The 16,119-nt window shown below is 46.1% G+C and overlaps 7 protein-coding genes and 1 pseudogene across 8 annotated transcripts in view; all 8 read left to right on the top strand.

The window, feature by feature from the left end:
- LOC309562813 overlaps nucleotides 1-14,355 on the top strand; it is a 76,639-nt pseudogene extending 62,284 nt beyond the window's left edge. The window contains exon 3 of the transcript XR_014226228.1: nucleotides 13,851-14,355. The product of XR_014226228.1 is annotated as an uncharacterized misc_RNA (transcript). The remainder of the gene's footprint in view (nucleotides 1-13,850) is intronic.
- The window catches only part of LOC309564447 (uncharacterized protein), a 714,240-nt gene that overhangs the window by 244,729 nt on the left and 453,392 nt on the right, over nucleotides 1-16,119 (top strand).
- Nucleotides 1-16,119, top strand: part of LOC309563950 (uncharacterized protein) — a gene marked incomplete at its 3' end in the record, with an annotated part of 302,349 nt that overhangs the window by 12,016 nt on the left and 274,214 nt on the right. The gene's annotated exons all lie outside the window — the stretch shown is intronic.
- The window catches only part of LOC309563951 (uncharacterized protein), a gene marked incomplete at its 3' end in the record, with an annotated part of 261,782 nt that continues 246,600 nt past the window's right edge, over nucleotides 938-16,119 (top strand). Inside the window, exons 1-2 of the mRNA XM_082268580.1 lie at nucleotides 938-1,089; nucleotides 1,206-1,303. Coding sequence (XP_082124706.1) covers nucleotides 1,005-1,089; nucleotides 1,206-1,303 — 183 coding nt within the window. The 5' untranslated portion in view covers nucleotides 938-1,004. The remainder of the gene's footprint in view (nucleotides 1,090-1,205; nucleotides 1,304-16,119) is intronic.
- LOC309563953 (uncharacterized protein) overlaps nucleotides 1,435-16,119 on the top strand; it is a gene marked incomplete at its 3' end in the record, with an annotated part of 229,314 nt that continues 214,629 nt past the window's right edge. The window contains exon 1 of the mRNA XM_082268583.1: nucleotides 1,435-1,599. Coding sequence (XP_082124709.1) covers nucleotides 1,450-1,599 — 150 coding nt within the window. The 5' untranslated portion in view covers nucleotides 1,435-1,449. The remainder of the gene's footprint in view (nucleotides 1,600-16,119) is intronic.
- On the top strand, nucleotides 1,759-2,958 carry LOC309562853 (uncharacterized protein). The gene is made up of 2 exons (XM_082267172.1): nucleotides 1,759-1,890; nucleotides 2,098-2,958. The coding sequence occupies exons 1-2, from the start codon at nucleotides 1,767-1,769 to the stop codon at nucleotides 2,820-2,822; spliced, it is 849 nt and encodes a 282-aa protein (XP_082123298.1). The 5' UTR covers nucleotides 1,759-1,766; the 3' UTR covers nucleotides 2,823-2,958.
- LOC309562637 (uncharacterized protein) overlaps nucleotides 12,690-16,119 on the top strand; it is a 41,694-nt gene continuing 38,264 nt past the window's right edge. The window contains 1 exon segment of the mRNA XM_082266893.1: nucleotides 12,690-12,820. Coding sequence (XP_082123019.1) covers nucleotides 12,697-12,820 — 124 coding nt within the window. The 5' untranslated portion in view covers nucleotides 12,690-12,696.
- On the top strand, nucleotides 13,037-13,869 carry LOC309562877 (uncharacterized protein; the record flags this gene model as incomplete). Its single annotated transcript, XM_082267196.1, has 1 exon — nucleotides 13,037-13,869. The coding sequence occupies one exon, from the start codon at nucleotides 13,037-13,039 to the stop codon at nucleotides 13,751-13,753; it is 717 nt and encodes a 238-aa protein (XP_082123322.1). The 3' UTR covers nucleotides 13,754-13,869.

The following is a 16,119-nucleotide window of genomic DNA, read 5'->3' as shown; positions in this document are numbered from 1 at the left end:
GATGGCACAGGTAGAGAATCTTTACAGGCAATACTTTTTTTGGAGATTTGGGCTTTAAGTCTTTATGGTTTGTATATAGGGGGGTGTGGCCTCTAAGTTAATATTTGTTGCTAAAAACAGCTTTCTTTTCCATCTCGTCTTTCATTTCCATCTCACTAAGTTGAGAGGAATGCTTTGTGTGCTTAGTAACCCCCGTCATTTCTGTCCTCCTCCTCCATAGTCAATTTGACGTCTTTTATCTCCAGCGGGTGATAAAATACACATATTTAGTGTGGAAACGTAGAATAACCCCTTCAGAGTGAGAACATTTCCCCACGTACAGGACCGGAAAACATTTTCTCAATTTTGGAGATGTGCAGAGATTAGGGTTTTATGTAGACATAAAGGTCAAAGGGTGAGAGACTCCCAGAAGCCCAAAAACACAGGAAACTGTAAACTGAATGTCACTCGTATTATTCCCCCCATACGTCCCCATCCTAATATTGTACAACCATTTATCGGTCTACAGGAAACCTGTATAGATCACATGACCAATGAGGATGGAGGAGACCCAGAGTCACATGACTAAGAAGATACTAAACTTCACCCTGGAGATCATCTACCTGCTGACCGGAGAGGTGAGGAGGATTCTGGGAGGTCACATGACATCACTCTTATCTCTATTAAAAAAACAAAAACCTGAAGAGAGAGGTGAGGAGGATTCTGGGATTGTAACATGATATTCCTATTGGTTCCTCAATACAGAGATTTCTTCTTCTGAAGTCAGGTGATCATATGACCATCACAGTGCCTCCATGTGACTCCCTAAAACTTGAGAGACACAACATGGAGAAGATTCTAGAAGTCACCAAGAAGATGATGGAGCTGCTGACAGGAGAGGTGAGCGGTGCTGGGAATTCTGGGACATTATCCAGTAACAGACAAGGGATGAGTCTGGATGGTGACTGTATCATTGTGTGTGTCAGGTTCCTATAAGGTGTCAGGATGTCACTGTCTATTTCTCCATGGAGGAGTGGGAGTATTTAGAAGGACACAAGGATCTCTACAAGGACGTCATGATGGAGAATCAGCCGCCCCTCACATCACCGGGTAAGAGGAGACTTTATTGTAAAGGAGAGAGCAGTACGGAGGATCCACCTAGATCCCCCATCATCTGATAAACACATAGAAACAATGTATTCAGTCAGTGTGTGTGTTTCCTACAGATGGATCCAGTAATGGGAACCCACCAGAGAGATGTCCCCGTCCTCTGTATTCCCAGGATTCCACACAGGAAGGTCACACCATCCCCCACCATCATCAGGTAGATGAGGAACAATCACTAGTAGTTTTTATTGATACATAAGCACGTATGTTACCTTAAACGTCCTTTTATTTGTTCAGAATGGAAACCTCGGGGATTATAATATTATTGTTAAGGAAGAGTATGAAGATGAGGAGTATGAGGTGATGAAGGAACATTCTGATGGACATAAGGATCTCTACAAGGACATTATGATGGAGCCACCTAATACCAGGAACCCACCAGAGAGATGCCCCCGTCCTCTGTATTCCCGGGATTCCACACAGGAATGTCACACCATCCCTCACCATCATCAGGTAGGTGGAGTTGAGGGTCGGGAACATAAAGTGATTGAACACTCTGACATGTGGAGACGATGTGTGGACTCTACAAGATGATATTTTCTATGTGATCTCACATCATAAATACTTCTATGTTACAGATGTTATTTTCTGCCATTCTGTTGGTTTAGGGTGAAGATCTGATGAAGATGAAAGTTGAGGGTGAAGTAGAAGAGACGTATGTGAGGGATGATCAGCAATATACGGAGGAGGCTGGAATGACGAGGACAATCATAGAGGAGGACACTCCTACAGAGATCAGAACAGGTGACCCGTAATATATTCTTCTCCTATCTCTGCTCTGTTACTGCACACTGATTGGTCCAACGTAGGATGGGAGCTGAGTAGTATCACCCAATATGGAACATGCAGAGAGAACATCTGCTCACTCATATCTACCTGATCCAGATGGAATCTTGATGGAAGTGAAGTAACCCTCTCAGATCTATTGATGATGTTTTTATATTTTTCCAGGACACGCCATGGAGAAACCCTCAAAGGATCGTCTCACTTTTTCTCCAGGTTGTAAAATGGAAGATGAGGACATCACAGGAGATTGTGGAGGAGAAACGACAATGAGCTCAACTATGGATGGTGGACTTCACAGTGTGGATAGACCATGGAATCCCTCTGACTCTGAGCAACCTCGTACTGTGAGGGATGGGGCCAGAATTCAGGGGGAGAGGACATTTTCCTGTCCTGAATGTGGGAGATGTTTTAGCGCTGAGCTAATTCTTTCTGTATGTCAGAGATATCACAGGGTAGAGAAGCTTCATTCCTGTTCTGAGTGTGGGAAAGGTTTTCTTTGTAAATCAGACCTCACAATACATTTTAGATGTCACACGGGGGAGAAGCCGTATTCCTGTACTGAGTGCGGGAGATGTTTTTCACAGAAGGCCCATCTTTCCAGACACCAAAGATTACACACTGGTGAGAAGCCGTATTCCTGTTCTGAGTGTGGAAAAGACTTTCTTTGTAAATCAGAACTGGGTAAACATTACAGATCTCACACTGGGGAGAAGCCTTATCCATGCCATGAGTGTGGGAAATGTTTTAGACTGAGATCACATCTTGTTATACATCAGAGATGTCACACGGGGGTGAAACCATATTCCTGTCCTGAGTGCGGGAAATGTTTTCCACAGAAGTCCCATCTTTACAGACATCAGAGAACCCACACCACTCTCGAGGTGTATTAGTGTCCTGAGTGCGGGAAATGTCTTCTATATGGATCATATTTTGCCGTACATCAGAGATCTCACACTGGGAAGAAGCACACCTTGATATACACCTCAGAAAACACGTGGCTGAGCGTTCCTCTGATCTTTATCATGTAAGAAACACTTTATAAAGAAAGAAAGTTCAGTAAAGACTTTAGCATTCTGTCTGGCTTACTGTGCTAGAAGAAAGAAGGGGGGGGGGTGGCACAGCTGGTTGGGTCCCTCTAGGAGAGAGAAGGAAGGGGTGTCACAGCTGGTTGGGTCCCTCAAGGAGTGTAGTCTAATATCCATTGGTTTTCAGCGGAAGCTTCTAAGAAAGAAATTTTGGGGAGGGAAAATTTAGATATAGCTTGTGGATAAAGAAAAGGGAGATCATCCTACGTGACTGGACTGACAATCGGGGTGCAGTAGTTGTCCTTTTTTGCTTGAGTATGCCTTCCAGTTCCGGTCACCACTCCTCAGGAAGGATGTGGTGAAACTGGAGTTAGTCCAGAGAAAGGACAACAAAGCTAATAAGGGAGCTGGTGGATCTCAGTTACGGAGGGCCTTAGTTATGGGAAATGGAGGATCTCAGTTAGTGGGGATGGAGGATTCAAGTTATGGAGGGCTTTAGTTATGGGAGATGGAGGACCTCAGTAATTGGGGTTTGAGGATCTCATTTGTGGACGATGTATGACTTCAGTTATGGGGGATGGAGGATCTCAGTTATGGAGGACCTTAGTTATGGGGGATGGAGGTTCTCAGTTACGGACGATGTATGATCTTAATTATGGGGGATGGGGAATCTCAGTTATGGAGGACCTCAGTTATGGGGAGTGGAGAATCTCAGTTATGGACGATGTATGACCTTAGTTATGGGAGATGGAGGACCTCAGTTACGGAGGACCTCAATTATGGGGGATGGAGGATCTCAGTTATTTTTTACTTGCATGTAGATTACCACCTGCTGGCTGAAAGAGGAAAATATTACCTTTTCAGATTTAACATTTTATATTTACCTGACAAAAAACAAAATGTTTACTTTTTTTTAGTATGAAAATAAATTTATAATAAAAGTATTACCCGCAAGAAACAAAACGTTCTTTAATAAACACAAGGCCAAGGGGTCATAATGGACATTCCAAAAATATAACTAGTGCATTGTGTTAGGGCTTACCTTTGTTGGAGTCTGTAATGCAGAGATGTACACTCACCCTTGCAGATATCAACAGTCCAAGGTGACCAGGTAAGGAAACCACCTGGGCTGTGAATCCGTGCACGGGGGCTTGGCAGGAAAGGCAGGAATACAATGGAAGGGAAGTCCAGGAATAACTGTAGTCACTGGATGACACGAGTCCGGATAAGGATCAGGAGATGGGAGGAAGATAAGGTCGCAGGATCAACACGGAGCAAAGGTACGGACAAACGCCGGTCTGGAACACAGGAACTAAGTCTGTCAAACTGGAACAATGATCAATGAACTCACACTGCTCTCAGGGAGAGGCAGCGTATTATAGCTTGCTTAAATGAGCAATTAGCTTCAGGTGGACAATGAGAGACAGGATTATACATAGGTAAAGTCCAGCCCCTTGCGGACTGCTGCAGGCAATGTCAGATAAACAAGACTGGATCCATATGCGCTGAAGTGTGGCTCAGAGGTAGCATAACAGGACAAAACATCAAGGTACGCAGGTTCAAATCCCCCACTAGGTACTTAGTAGCAGCCACGCCTGACCGTCTGAAAGCCACGGCGAGAACCGTGACAGTACCCCCCCTTAAGGACATCCTCCAGGCAAGAACAGGTTCTTTGCAGAGGTCTTTTTCAGGGGAGGCATTCGCAGCTTTTAATGCTTCTTCGAAGATCCTCAGATCCTGCTTATGTACCACTGTGCCATTAGAAACAAATGTGCAGTCAGGTTAAAGAACTTCGTTGTCAAGGCAGGAATTAATGAAGGTGCTTGCTAGAACAGGAGTTTCTTTGGGAAGAGGTACAGACATTACTGAAGCTGGAGGAGGGACTTCCACAGGGGTATTGGTTTCAACGATTGCCATAGTCTGGGTGCCCTTTTCAGTCACAGAACGGGGACAGGGCTGCCAGAAACCTTGGCAGATTCCAGGCTGTGTTTCTGGGAAGACAGGACGGATCCGCATGGTATCCACTGGGAAAGCCTTAGGCCTGGATGGACGAGTTGGGTAAAAAGTGATAAAATGTCCCCTCTCTCCACAATAGAAACAAAGGCCACTGTTTCTCCTATGGTCTCTTTCTTTGGAAGACAGCCTGGTGCGCACAACGCCAATCTCCATGGGCTCCTCTTTAGGCTCTGGAGGATCAAGACATATTGGGGTAGTGTCAGGGTGACAAGGCCGGCTGTTGAAGGCAGGCTTGTACCATGACCAGGCAGAGTCATCATATTCATATGGGTTTCCTTTTTCTCTAGGTATCCGGGGTCTGCGGGAACCTGGAGCAGGCCTGGAAGTAGCTTTCTGGGAGGTAAGACACTGCGAGTCCATGGCCATTATAAATGACTTCCAATTGTCCAAGATAGGACTTTTCTCCTGCAGCTTCTGGTATGCCCATGTCTTCACCCTTCCGGAAAGCAGATTAATATCGGAATGAACCTTGATAAAGTCACTGTAATAGGTCCTGGGCTTAAGGACAAACAGGAGCTTACAATCCATCCGGAAGGTTGTAAATGAGGAACGGGAACCATTGAATCTGTCAGGTAACAAGATATAGGGTTCTGGATGTGCAGGTTCAAGGGCTGGGTGTACTGTGCCTTTAAGTATCAGCACTTCTTGCTGCAACTCTGACACAGTCTGGGCCAGGCTGGACACCTGCTGGGTGAGCTGCTTGCACATCGCTGCAGACTCTATATGGTCAGTTCATTATGTCAGGGCTTACCTTTATTGGAGTTTGTAACGCAGAGATGTACGCTCACCCTTGCAGATATCCACAGTCCAAGGTGACCAGGTAAGGAAACCACCTGGGCTGTGAATCTGTGCACGGGGTCTTGGCAGGAAAGGTGCTCCAATAAGCAGGACGGGCAGGAATACAATGGAAGGGAAGTCCAGGAATAACTGTAGTCACTGGATGACACGAGTCCGGATAAGGATCAGGAGATGGGAGGAAGATAAGGTCGCAGGATCAACATGGAGCGAAGGTACAGACAGAAGCCATAGTCAGTCTGGAACACAGGAACTAAGTCTGTCAAGCAGCAACAATGATCCATGAACTCACACTGCTCTCAGGGAGAGGCAGTGTTTTATAACTTGCTTAAATGAGCAATTAGCTTCAGGTGGACAATGAGAGACAGGAGCATTCTCAGGTAAAGTCCAGCCCCCTAGTGCTGTAGGCAATGTCAGATAAACAAGACTGGATCCATATTAGCTGAAGTGTGGCTCAGGGGTAGGATAACAGGACAGAACATCAAGGTATGCAGGTTCAAATCCCCTGCTAGGTACTTAGCGGCGGCCATGCCTGACCATCTGAAAGCCACGGCGAGAACCATGACACATTGGGAAATTCCAGAGTGCGATCAGGGCATGCCAAAATAGATCACTATAGATCACAAAAAGACGTATTGTGCAAGAGAGAGAAAAAAAATCACCAATGTTTTTTAAAAAAAAAAATATTAATAGGAAAAAGGCGAGGTCAGAGCATATTGGCCCCATAAAAGATGACCAGGGGAGTCAGTCACAAGTGACAGGGAGAAGGCAACTGTATTACATATATTCTGCTCAGTTTATATAAATGAAAGGGATGGGTATAAGTCAGCAAGGTTAATAACAAAATATTGAATGTACCAGTGTTCAAAAAAGACTTGAAAACCTAATGTGAATCACAAGGACTGGATGGCTTACATCCGAGAGTTCTCAAAGAGCTTGGCTATGTTATAGCCAGAGCTTTGGTTATCATTTTTAGGGAAAGTGTACTTACTGGAATGGTACCAGTTGATTGGTGAAAAGCAATTGTGGTATCAATATTGAAAATAAGGGCCAAGATACATACCTGGAAACTACAGACCAGTCAGCCTGACATCAATAGTATGTAAACTATTGGAGGGGATGATAAAGGACCATATCCAAAAATTTGCTGTTGAAAATAGTATCGTTAGTAGTAACCAACATGGATTTATGAAGGACCATTCTTGCCCGACCAACCTGTTAACATTCTATGAGAAGGTAAGATGTAATCTGGATGAGTAAGGCCTGTGGACATAGTGCAGCTACATTTAGCTAAAGCATTTGGCACAGTACTCTATAAACACTTAAATTTCAAATTACAATATTTTGAAATTGAGGACTTGGTACTTACCTGGATATAAAACTGTTTACAGGAGCACGTCCAGAGAGTAGTAATTAATGGCATATTTCCTGAATGGTCTAGAGTAAGCTGTATGTGCAGGGCTCTGTCCTGGGACCAATTCTGTTTAACTTGGTCACAAACGATATAGAGGTTAGAATAAATAGTTCCATCTTGGTGTTTGCTGATGATACAAAAGTAAGCATGGTCATAACCTCACAACAGGGTATAGCAACTCTACCAGAAGACCTTGATAAAACAAAGGGGTGCACAGCTATATAACAGAAAAGGTAAAGTAATGCACTTGGGAGCTATATATATATGAATGGAGGGTACTGGTACTGGTTTGGGGGAGAACCCCTGGGGGAATCAAGGATGGAAAAGGATCTGGGGGTCCTCGTAGATGACAGACTCAGCAATTGCATGCATCCTAAGCTGCAGCATGCAAGGCCAGCAGACTATTAACTTGCATTAAAAAGCTAATAAAGAGGCTGGAGGACCTCAGTTATGGGGGATGAAGGATCTCAGTTATGGAGTATGTATGACCTTAGTTATGGAGGATGGAGGACCTTAGTTATGGAGATTGGAGGATCTAATTTATGGAGAACTTTAGTAATGGGGATGAAGGATCTCAGTTATGGAGGACCTCCTTTATGGGGAGATGGAGGACATAAGCTATGGGGAATGGAGGATCTTTGTTATGGAGGACCTTAGTTATAAGGATGGAGAATCTCAGTTATGGAGGACCTCGATTTAGGGGATGGAGGATCTCAGTTATGGTGGACCTCAGTTATGGGGGATGGGGAACCTCAGTTCTAGGGGACAGAGGATCTCTGTTCTGGGGCTGAAGGATTTTAGTCATGAGGAACGACTAAAAACATTAAGCTTATTCTCCATGGAGAGCAGACAATTAGGGGGGATATGATATATATGTGTATATAAACTATATTGTCAAAAGTATTGGGACACCTACCTTTACACGCACATGAAATTCAATGGCATCCCCGTCTTAGTTCGTAGGATTCAGTATTGAGTTGGCCCACCCTTTGCACCTATAACATCTTTGACTCTTCTGGGAAGGCTGTCCACAGGGTTTAGGAGTGTCTATGGGAATGTTTGAGCATAAGGTCCATAAAGACATGGACAAGCGAGTTTGAGGAGGAGGAACTTGACTGGCTTGCACAAAGTCCTGACCTCAACCCGATAGAACACCTTTGGGGTGAATTAGAGCGCAGACTGTGAGCCAGGCCTTCTCACCCAACATCAGTACCTGACCTCACAAATTGAAGTTCAACATGGCACCTCATGGCAAAGAACTCTCTGAGGATCTGAAAAAAAGAATTGTTGCTCTACATAAAGATGGCCTAGGCTATAAGAAGATTGCCAAGACCCTGAGACCCTGCGGCAGCATGGTGGTGGCCAAGACCATACAGCGGTTTAACAGGACAGGTTCCACTTAGAACAGGCCTCGCCATGGTCGACCAAAGAGGTTGAGTGTACGTGCTCAGCGTCGTATCCAGAGGTTGTCTTTGGGAAATAGACGTATGAGTGCTGCCAGCATTGCTGCAGAGGTTGAAGGGGTGGGGGGTCAGCCTGTCAGTGCTCAGACCATACGCCGCACACTGCATCGAATTGGTCTGCATGGCTGTCTTCCCAGAAGGAAGCCTCTTCTAAAGATGATGCACAAGAAAGCCTGCAAACAGTTTGCTGAAGACAAGCAGGCTAAGGACATGGATTACTGGAACCATCTCCTGTGGTCTGATGAGACCAAGATAAACTTATTGTGGTTCAGATGGTGTCAAGCGTGTGTAACGGCAACCAGGTGAGGAGTACAAAGACAAGTGTGTCTATACTATAGTCAAGCATGGTGGTGGGAGTGTCATGGTCTGGGGCTGCATGAGTGCTGCCGGCTCTGGGGAGCTACAGTTCATTGAGGGAACCATGAATGCCAACATGTACTGTGACATACTGAAGCAGAGCATGATCCCCTCCCTTCGGAGACTGAGCCGCAGGGCAGTATTCCAACATGATAACGACCCCAAACACACCTCCAAGACGACCACTGCCTTGCTAGAGAAGCTGAGGGTAAAGGTGATGGACTGGCCAAGCATGTCTCCAGACCTAAACTCTACTGAGCATCTGTGGTGCATCCTCAAACGGAAGGTGGGGGAGCGCAAGGTCTCTAACATCCACCAGCTCTGTGATGTCATCATGGAGGAGGGGAAGAGGACTCCAGTGGTAACCTGTGAAGGTCTGGTGAACTCCATACCCAAAAGGGTTAAGGCAGTGCTGGAAAATAATGGTGGCCACACAAAATATTGACACTTTGGACCCATTTTGGACATTTTCACTTAGGGGTGTACTCACTTTTGTTGCCAGCGGTTTAGACATTAATGGCTGTGTGTTGAGTTATTTTGAGGGGACAGCAAATTTACACTGTTATACAAGCTGTACACTCACTACTTTACATTGTAGCAAAGTGTCATTTCTTCAGTGTTGTCACATGAAAAGATAGAATAAAATATTTACAAACATTTGAGGGGTGTACTTACTTCTGTGAGATACTGTATATATATATCTTTGAATGGTGACTATAGCATTGGTAGGAAGTTATATAATCTCAGGTCTCAAAAGAAGACACGCAGTCACACAATGAAGTTGGACGAGAAGCTTTTTAATCCTAGACTGCGCAAGGGGTTTCCAATAGGCAATGGATAAATTAAATGGCATGGGGGGTGCTGGGCAATGCCCTGGGGGACATGTACTAAGGCAAAAAAAGAAATGTAATATTCCATTGCCCTGCCCCTGCCTGTGAATTGGCCCATCTGTACGACATTTACAAAGAGAAAAGTATTCATTCTACGAGACGTTTCTCTGGGCTGCGGTTCCTCTGCGCTCCACAAGGTGCTGATCTCATTTCTACCCGGGAGGTCTCTATGGAAGATAGGAAGTTGTCAGGTGCAAACAGGAAGTGATGTCAGATACAGACAGGAAGTTCCGCATTCGAGGATTTTACAGAGAAGACATTGCTGGAACTGGCATCGGGAGGAGGTAATAGGATATTATTTTATCATAGCTCTCGTCACTGGTCATTATTGGGAACTAAATTTCTCTTTCCTGTGTTGCCCCTTTAAATGTCCCTCTTTTCAGTCTGAGGTACACACAGACAAATCCTAATCGTATTTATCTGCCCAAAGTGTTTCAATCACTCTCGGTATTTCCTCATGTCGCAGATTTTCCAGGCATTGGGCCTGATGTGGGTCTGCCATGGTCACCGGTGATACCTTCAGCCCATTTAAGCTGAATACCCAAGTGTGAGATTTGAGTCAAAGACCAGTCCGGCATCTTTGGTTTGTTTTGTTTATTTGATATTGGGGATGGGAGAAGGGAATGAGTGGGATACTGCTCTGGCTCAACTAGGTACAAAATGGGACATTTGAAGAAAAATGCCTTTCAGCGCTGTCTTGACGCCGGCTGGGGGCTGACCAACGCTTACTGACGCTTCAAAAACACTGACTTGCCGTACTGTACTTGAAACTTGACTTCTGACGCTCTGGGTGGCTCAAAAGTCCCGGACTGTACTAAGAACTGACTTCTAACGCTCTGGGTAGCTCAAAAGTCCCGGACTGTACTAAGATCTGACTTCTGACGCTCTGGGTAGCTGAAAGTCCCGGACTGTACTAAGAACGGACTTCTGACACTCTGGGTAGCTCAAAAGCCCGGGCTGTACTAAGAACTGACTTCTGACACTCTGAGTAGCTCAAAAGTCCTGGACTGTACTAAGAACTGACCTTCTAACCTCTAAGTTAATATTTGTTGCTAAAAATAGCTTTCTTTTTCATCTCGTCTTTCATTTCCATTTCACTAAGTTGAGAGGAATGCTTTGTGTGCTTAGTAACCCCCGTCATTTCTGTCCTCTTCCTCCATAGTCAATGTGACGTCTTTTATCTCCAGCAGGTGATAAAACACACATATTTAGTGTGGAAACGTAGAATAACCCATTCAGAGTGAGAACATTTCCCCACTTACAGGGCCAGAAAACATTTTCTCCATTTTGGAGATGTGCGGAGATTAGGGTTTTATGTAGACATAAAGGTCAAAGGGTGAGAGACTCCCAGAAGCCTAAAAACACAGGAAACCGTATACTGAATGTCACTCGTATTATTCCCCCATCCTAATATTGTACAACCAGTACAGTCCAGATCATTCTCTGTTATAAATTTTCGGTCTACAGGAAACCTGTATAGATCACATGACTAATGAGGATGGAGGAGACCCAGAGTCACATGACTGAGAAGATACTAAACTTCACCCTGGAGATCATCTACCTGCTGACCGGAGAGGTGAGGAGGATTCTGGGAGGTCACATGACATCACTCTTATCTCTATTAATAAAACACAGACCTGACCGGAGAGGTGAGGAGGATTCTGGGAGGTCACATGACATCACTCTTATCTCTATTAATAATACACAGACCTGACCGGAGAGGTGAGGAGGATTCTGGGATTCTAACATGATATTCCTATTGGTTCTCCAATACAGAGATTTCCTCTTCTGAAGTCAGGTGATCATATGACCATCACAGTGCCTCCATGTGACTCCCTAAAACCTGAGAGACACAACATGGAGAAGATTCTAGAAGTTACCAAGAAGATGATGGATCTGCTGACAGGAGAGGTGAGCGGTGCTGGGAATTCTGGGACATTATCCAGTAACAGACAAGGGATGTGTCTGGATGGTGACTGTATCATTGTGTGTGTCAGGTTCCTATAAGGTGTCAGGATGTCACTGTCTATTTCTCCATGGAGGAGTGGGAGTATTTAGAAGGACACAAAGATCTCTACAAGGACGTCATGATGGAGAATCAGCCGCCCCTCACATCACCGGGTAAGAGGAGACTTTATTGTAAAGGAGAGAGCAGTACGGAGGCTCCACCTAGATCCCCCATCATCTGATAAACACATAGAAACAATGTATTCAGTCAGTGTGTGTGTTTCCTACAGATGGATCCAGTAATGGGAACCCACCAGAGAGATGTCCCCGTCCTCTGTATTCCCGGGATCCCACACAGGAAGGTCACACCATCCCCCACCATCATCAGGTAGATGAGGAACAATCACTAGTAGTTTTTATTGATACACAAGCATGTATGTTACCTTAAATGTCCTTTTATATGCTCAGAATGGAAACCTCTGGGATTATAATATTGTTGTTAAAGAAGAGTATGAAGAGGAGGATGAGGAGTATGAGGTGATGAAGGAACATTCTGATGGACACAAAGATCTCTACAAGGACATTATGATGGAGTCACCTAATACCAGGAACCCACCAGAGAGATGTCCCCGTCCTCTGTATTCCCGGGATTCCACACAGGAAGGTCACACCATCCCTCACCATCATCAGGTGGGTGGAGTTGAGGGTTGGGAACATAAAGTGATTGAACACTCTGACATGTGGAGACGATGTGTGGACTCTACAAGATGATATTTTCTATGTGATCTCACATCATAAATACTTCTATGTTACAGATGTTATTTTCTGCCATTCTGTTGGTTTAGGGTGAAGATCTGATGAAGATGAAAGCTGAGGATGAAGTAGAAGAGACGTATGTGAGGGATGATCAGCAATATACAGAGGAGGGTGGAATGACGAGGACATTCATAGAGGAGGACACTCCTACAGAGATCAGCACAGGTGACCCATAATATATTCTTCTCTTATCTCTGCTCTGTTACTGCTCACTGATTGGTCCAGATTGAGACAGGAGCTGAGTGATATCAACTAAATATGGAACATCCACAGAGAATATCTGCTCACTCATATCTACCTGATCCAGATGGAATCTTGATGGAAGTGAACTAACCCTCTCAGATCTATTGACAATGATTTTATATTTTTCCAGGACACGCCATGGAGAAACCCTCAAAGGATCGTCTCACTTTATCTCCAGGTTGTAGAATGGAAGATGAGGACATCACAGGAGATTGTGGAGGAGAAAAGACAATGAGCTCAACTATGGATGGTGGACTTCACAGTGTGGATAGACCATGGAATCCCTCTGACTCTACGCAACCTCGTACTGTGGGGGATGGTTCCGGAATTCAGGGGAAGGACAAATGTTCCTGTCCTGAATGTGGGAAATGTTTTAGCTCTGAGCTAATTCTTTCTGTATGTCAGAGATATCACGCAGGGGAGAAGCTTCATTCCTGTTCTGAGTGCGGGAAAGGTTTTCTGCGTAAATCAGACCTCAAAATACATTACAGATGTCACACAGGGGAGAAGCCGTATTCCTGTACTGAGTGCGGGAGATGTTTTTCACAGAAGGCCCATCTTTCCAGACATCAAAGATTACACACTGGTGAGAAGCCGTATTCCTGTTCTGAGTGTGGAAAAGACTTTCTTTGTAAATCAAAACTGGGTATACATTACAGATCTCACACTGGGGAGAAGCCGTATCCATGCCCTGAGTGCGGGAAATGTTTTAGACTGGGTTCACACCTTGTTATACATCAAAGATCTCACACGGGGGTGAAACCATATTCCTGCCCTGAGTGCAGGAAATGTTTTCCACAGAAGTCCCATCTTTACAGACATTTGAGAACGCACACCACCCTCGTGGTGAATTAGTGTCTTGAGTGCGGAAAATGTCTTCTATATAGATCATATTGCACCATACATCATAGATCTCACACTGGGAAGAAGCACACCTTGATATACACCTCAGAAAACACGTGGCTGAGCGCTCCTCTGATCTTTATCATGGAAGAAACACTTTATAAGGAAATCAGAGATCACTAAAGACTTCAAAGTTCTGTCTGACTAACTCTGCTAGGAGAGAGAAGGAGGGGGTGTCACTGCTGGTTGGGTCCCTCTAGGAGAGAGAAGGAGGGGGTGTCACTGCTGGTTGGGTCCCTCTAGGAGAGAGAAGGAGGAGGTGTCACTGCTGGTTGGGTCCCTCTAGGAGAGAGAAGGAGGAGGTGTCACTGCTGGTTGGGTCCCTCTAGAAGAGAGAAGGATGGGTGTCACTGCTGGTTGGGTCCCTCTAGGAGAGAGAAGGAGGGGGTGTCACTGCTGGTTGGGTCCATCTAGGAGAGAGAAGGAGGGGGTGTCACTGCTGGTTGGGTCCCTCTAGGTGAGAGAAGGAGGGGGTGTCACTGCTGGTTGGGTCCCTCTAGGAGAGAGAAGGAGGGGGTGTCACTGCTGGTCAGGTCCCTCTCGGAGAGAGTAGAATGGGGTGTTACTGCTGGTTGGGTCCCTCTAGAAGAAAGAAGGAGGGGTGTCACTGCTGGTTGGGTCCATCTAGGAGAGAGAAGGAGGAGGTGTCACTGGTGGTTGGGTCCCTCTAGGAGAGAGAAGGAGGGGGTGTCACTGCTGGTTGGGTCCCTCTAGGAGAGAGAAGGAGGGGGTGTCACTGCTGGTTGGGTCCATCTAGGAGAGAGAAGGAGGAGGTGTCACTGGTGGTTGGGTCCCTCTAGGAGAGAGAAGGAGGGGGTGTCACTGCTGGTTGGGTCCCTCTCAGAGAGAGAAGGAGGAGGTGTCACTGCTGGTTGGGTCCCTCTAGGAGAGAGAAGGAGGAGGTGTCACTGCTGGTTGGGTCCCTCTAGGAGAGAGAAGGAGGAGGTGTCACTGCTGGTTGGGTCCCTCTCAGAGAGAGAAGGAGGAGGTGTCACTGCTGGTTGGGTCCCTCTAGGAGAGAGAAGGAGGAGGTGTCACTGGTGGTTGGGTCCCTCTAGGAGAGAGAAGGAGGGGGTGTCACTGCTGGTTGGGTCCCTCTAGGAGAGAGAAGGAGGGGGTGTCACTGCTGGTTGGGTCCCTCTAGGAGAGAGAAGGAGGGGGGTGTCACTGCTGGTTGGGTCCATCTAGGAGAGAGGAGGAGGGGGTGTCACTGATGGTTGGGTCCCTCTAGGAGAGAGAAGGAGGGGGTCCCATTGTTGGTTGGGTCCCTCTAGGAGAGAGAAGGAGGAGGTGTCACTGCTGGTTGGGTCCCTCTAGGAGAGAGAAGGAGGGGTGTCACTGCTTGTTGGGTCCCTCTAGGAGAGAGAAGGAGGAGGTGTCACTGCTGGTTGGGTCCCTCTAGGAGAGAGAAGGAGGAGGTGTCACTGCTGGTTGGGTCCCTCTAGGAGAGAGAAGGAGGAGGTGTCACTGCTGGTTTGGTCCCTCTCAGAGAGAGAAGGAGGAGGTGTCACTGCTGGTTGGGTCCCTCTAGGAGAGAGAAGGAGGAAGGGGTGTCACTGCTGGTTGGGTCCCTCTAGGAGAGAGAAGGAGGAGGTGTCACTGCTGGTTGGGTCCCTCTAGGAGAGAGAAGGAGGGGGTGTCACTGCTGGTTGGGTCTCTCTGGGAGAGAGAAGGAGTGGGTATCACTGCTGGTTGGGTCTCTCTAGGAGAGAGAAGGAGGGGGTGTCACTGCTGGTTGGGTCCCTCTAGGAGAGAGAAGGAGGGGGTGTCACTGCTGGTTGGGTCTCTCTAGGAGAGAGAAGGAGGAGGTGTCACTGATGGTTGGGTCTCTCTAGGAGAGAGAAGGAGGGGGTGTCACTGCTGGTTGGGTCTCTCTAGCAGTGTAGTCTGACGTCATGGTGGGAGAGGAGTTAGATATTGCTTGTGGATGAAGAGAAGGGGAGATCAGATTAAATGACTGGACTGACCATTTCAGTGCGGTTGATATCAGTTTAATTTGTGTGCAGAGTGCCACCTGCTGGCTTCAAGTGGAAAATAGGACATTTTTAGATGTATGTTTTATATTTACTTGAAAAAAAAATCTAACATTTTAACGATTATTTTTAGTATGAAAATGAATTCTTGATATTCTTTTTAAGTTGATTAATAAAAGTCTTCCATCCGATTTGTATGATGAATTGTTCTTTCCATCACTCCTAATGCTGTGTCGGCGGTCTTCTATCCCTGCACGGCGCACAGCACTGAGAGCTCCTCCTCCCCCATCTGATTCCATTACACACAGTCATGATGCGCACAGTGTACAGCAGATTACTGCAACT

The sequence above is a fragment of the Pelophylax lessonae genome (genome assembly GCF_965119305.1).
Source record: "Pelophylax lessonae genome assembly, chromosome: 9".
In the NCBI taxonomy this organism is placed as follows: Eukaryota; Metazoa; Chordata; class Amphibia; order Anura; family Ranidae; genus Pelophylax; species Pelophylax lessonae.
Note: the sequence above shows the minus strand (reverse complement) of the source record. Positions and strands in the feature narration are given on the sequence as shown.

Coding starts and splice junctions, on each gene's coding strand:
- LOC309562853 (XM_082267172.1), top strand. CDS start 1,767: ATGAAGATGAAAGTTGAGGGTGAAGTAGAAGAGACGTATGTGAGGGAT. Junction 1,891..2,097: donor TCCTACAGAGATCAGAACAG/GTGACCCGTAAT, acceptor ATATTTTTCCAG/GACACGCCATGGAGAAACCC.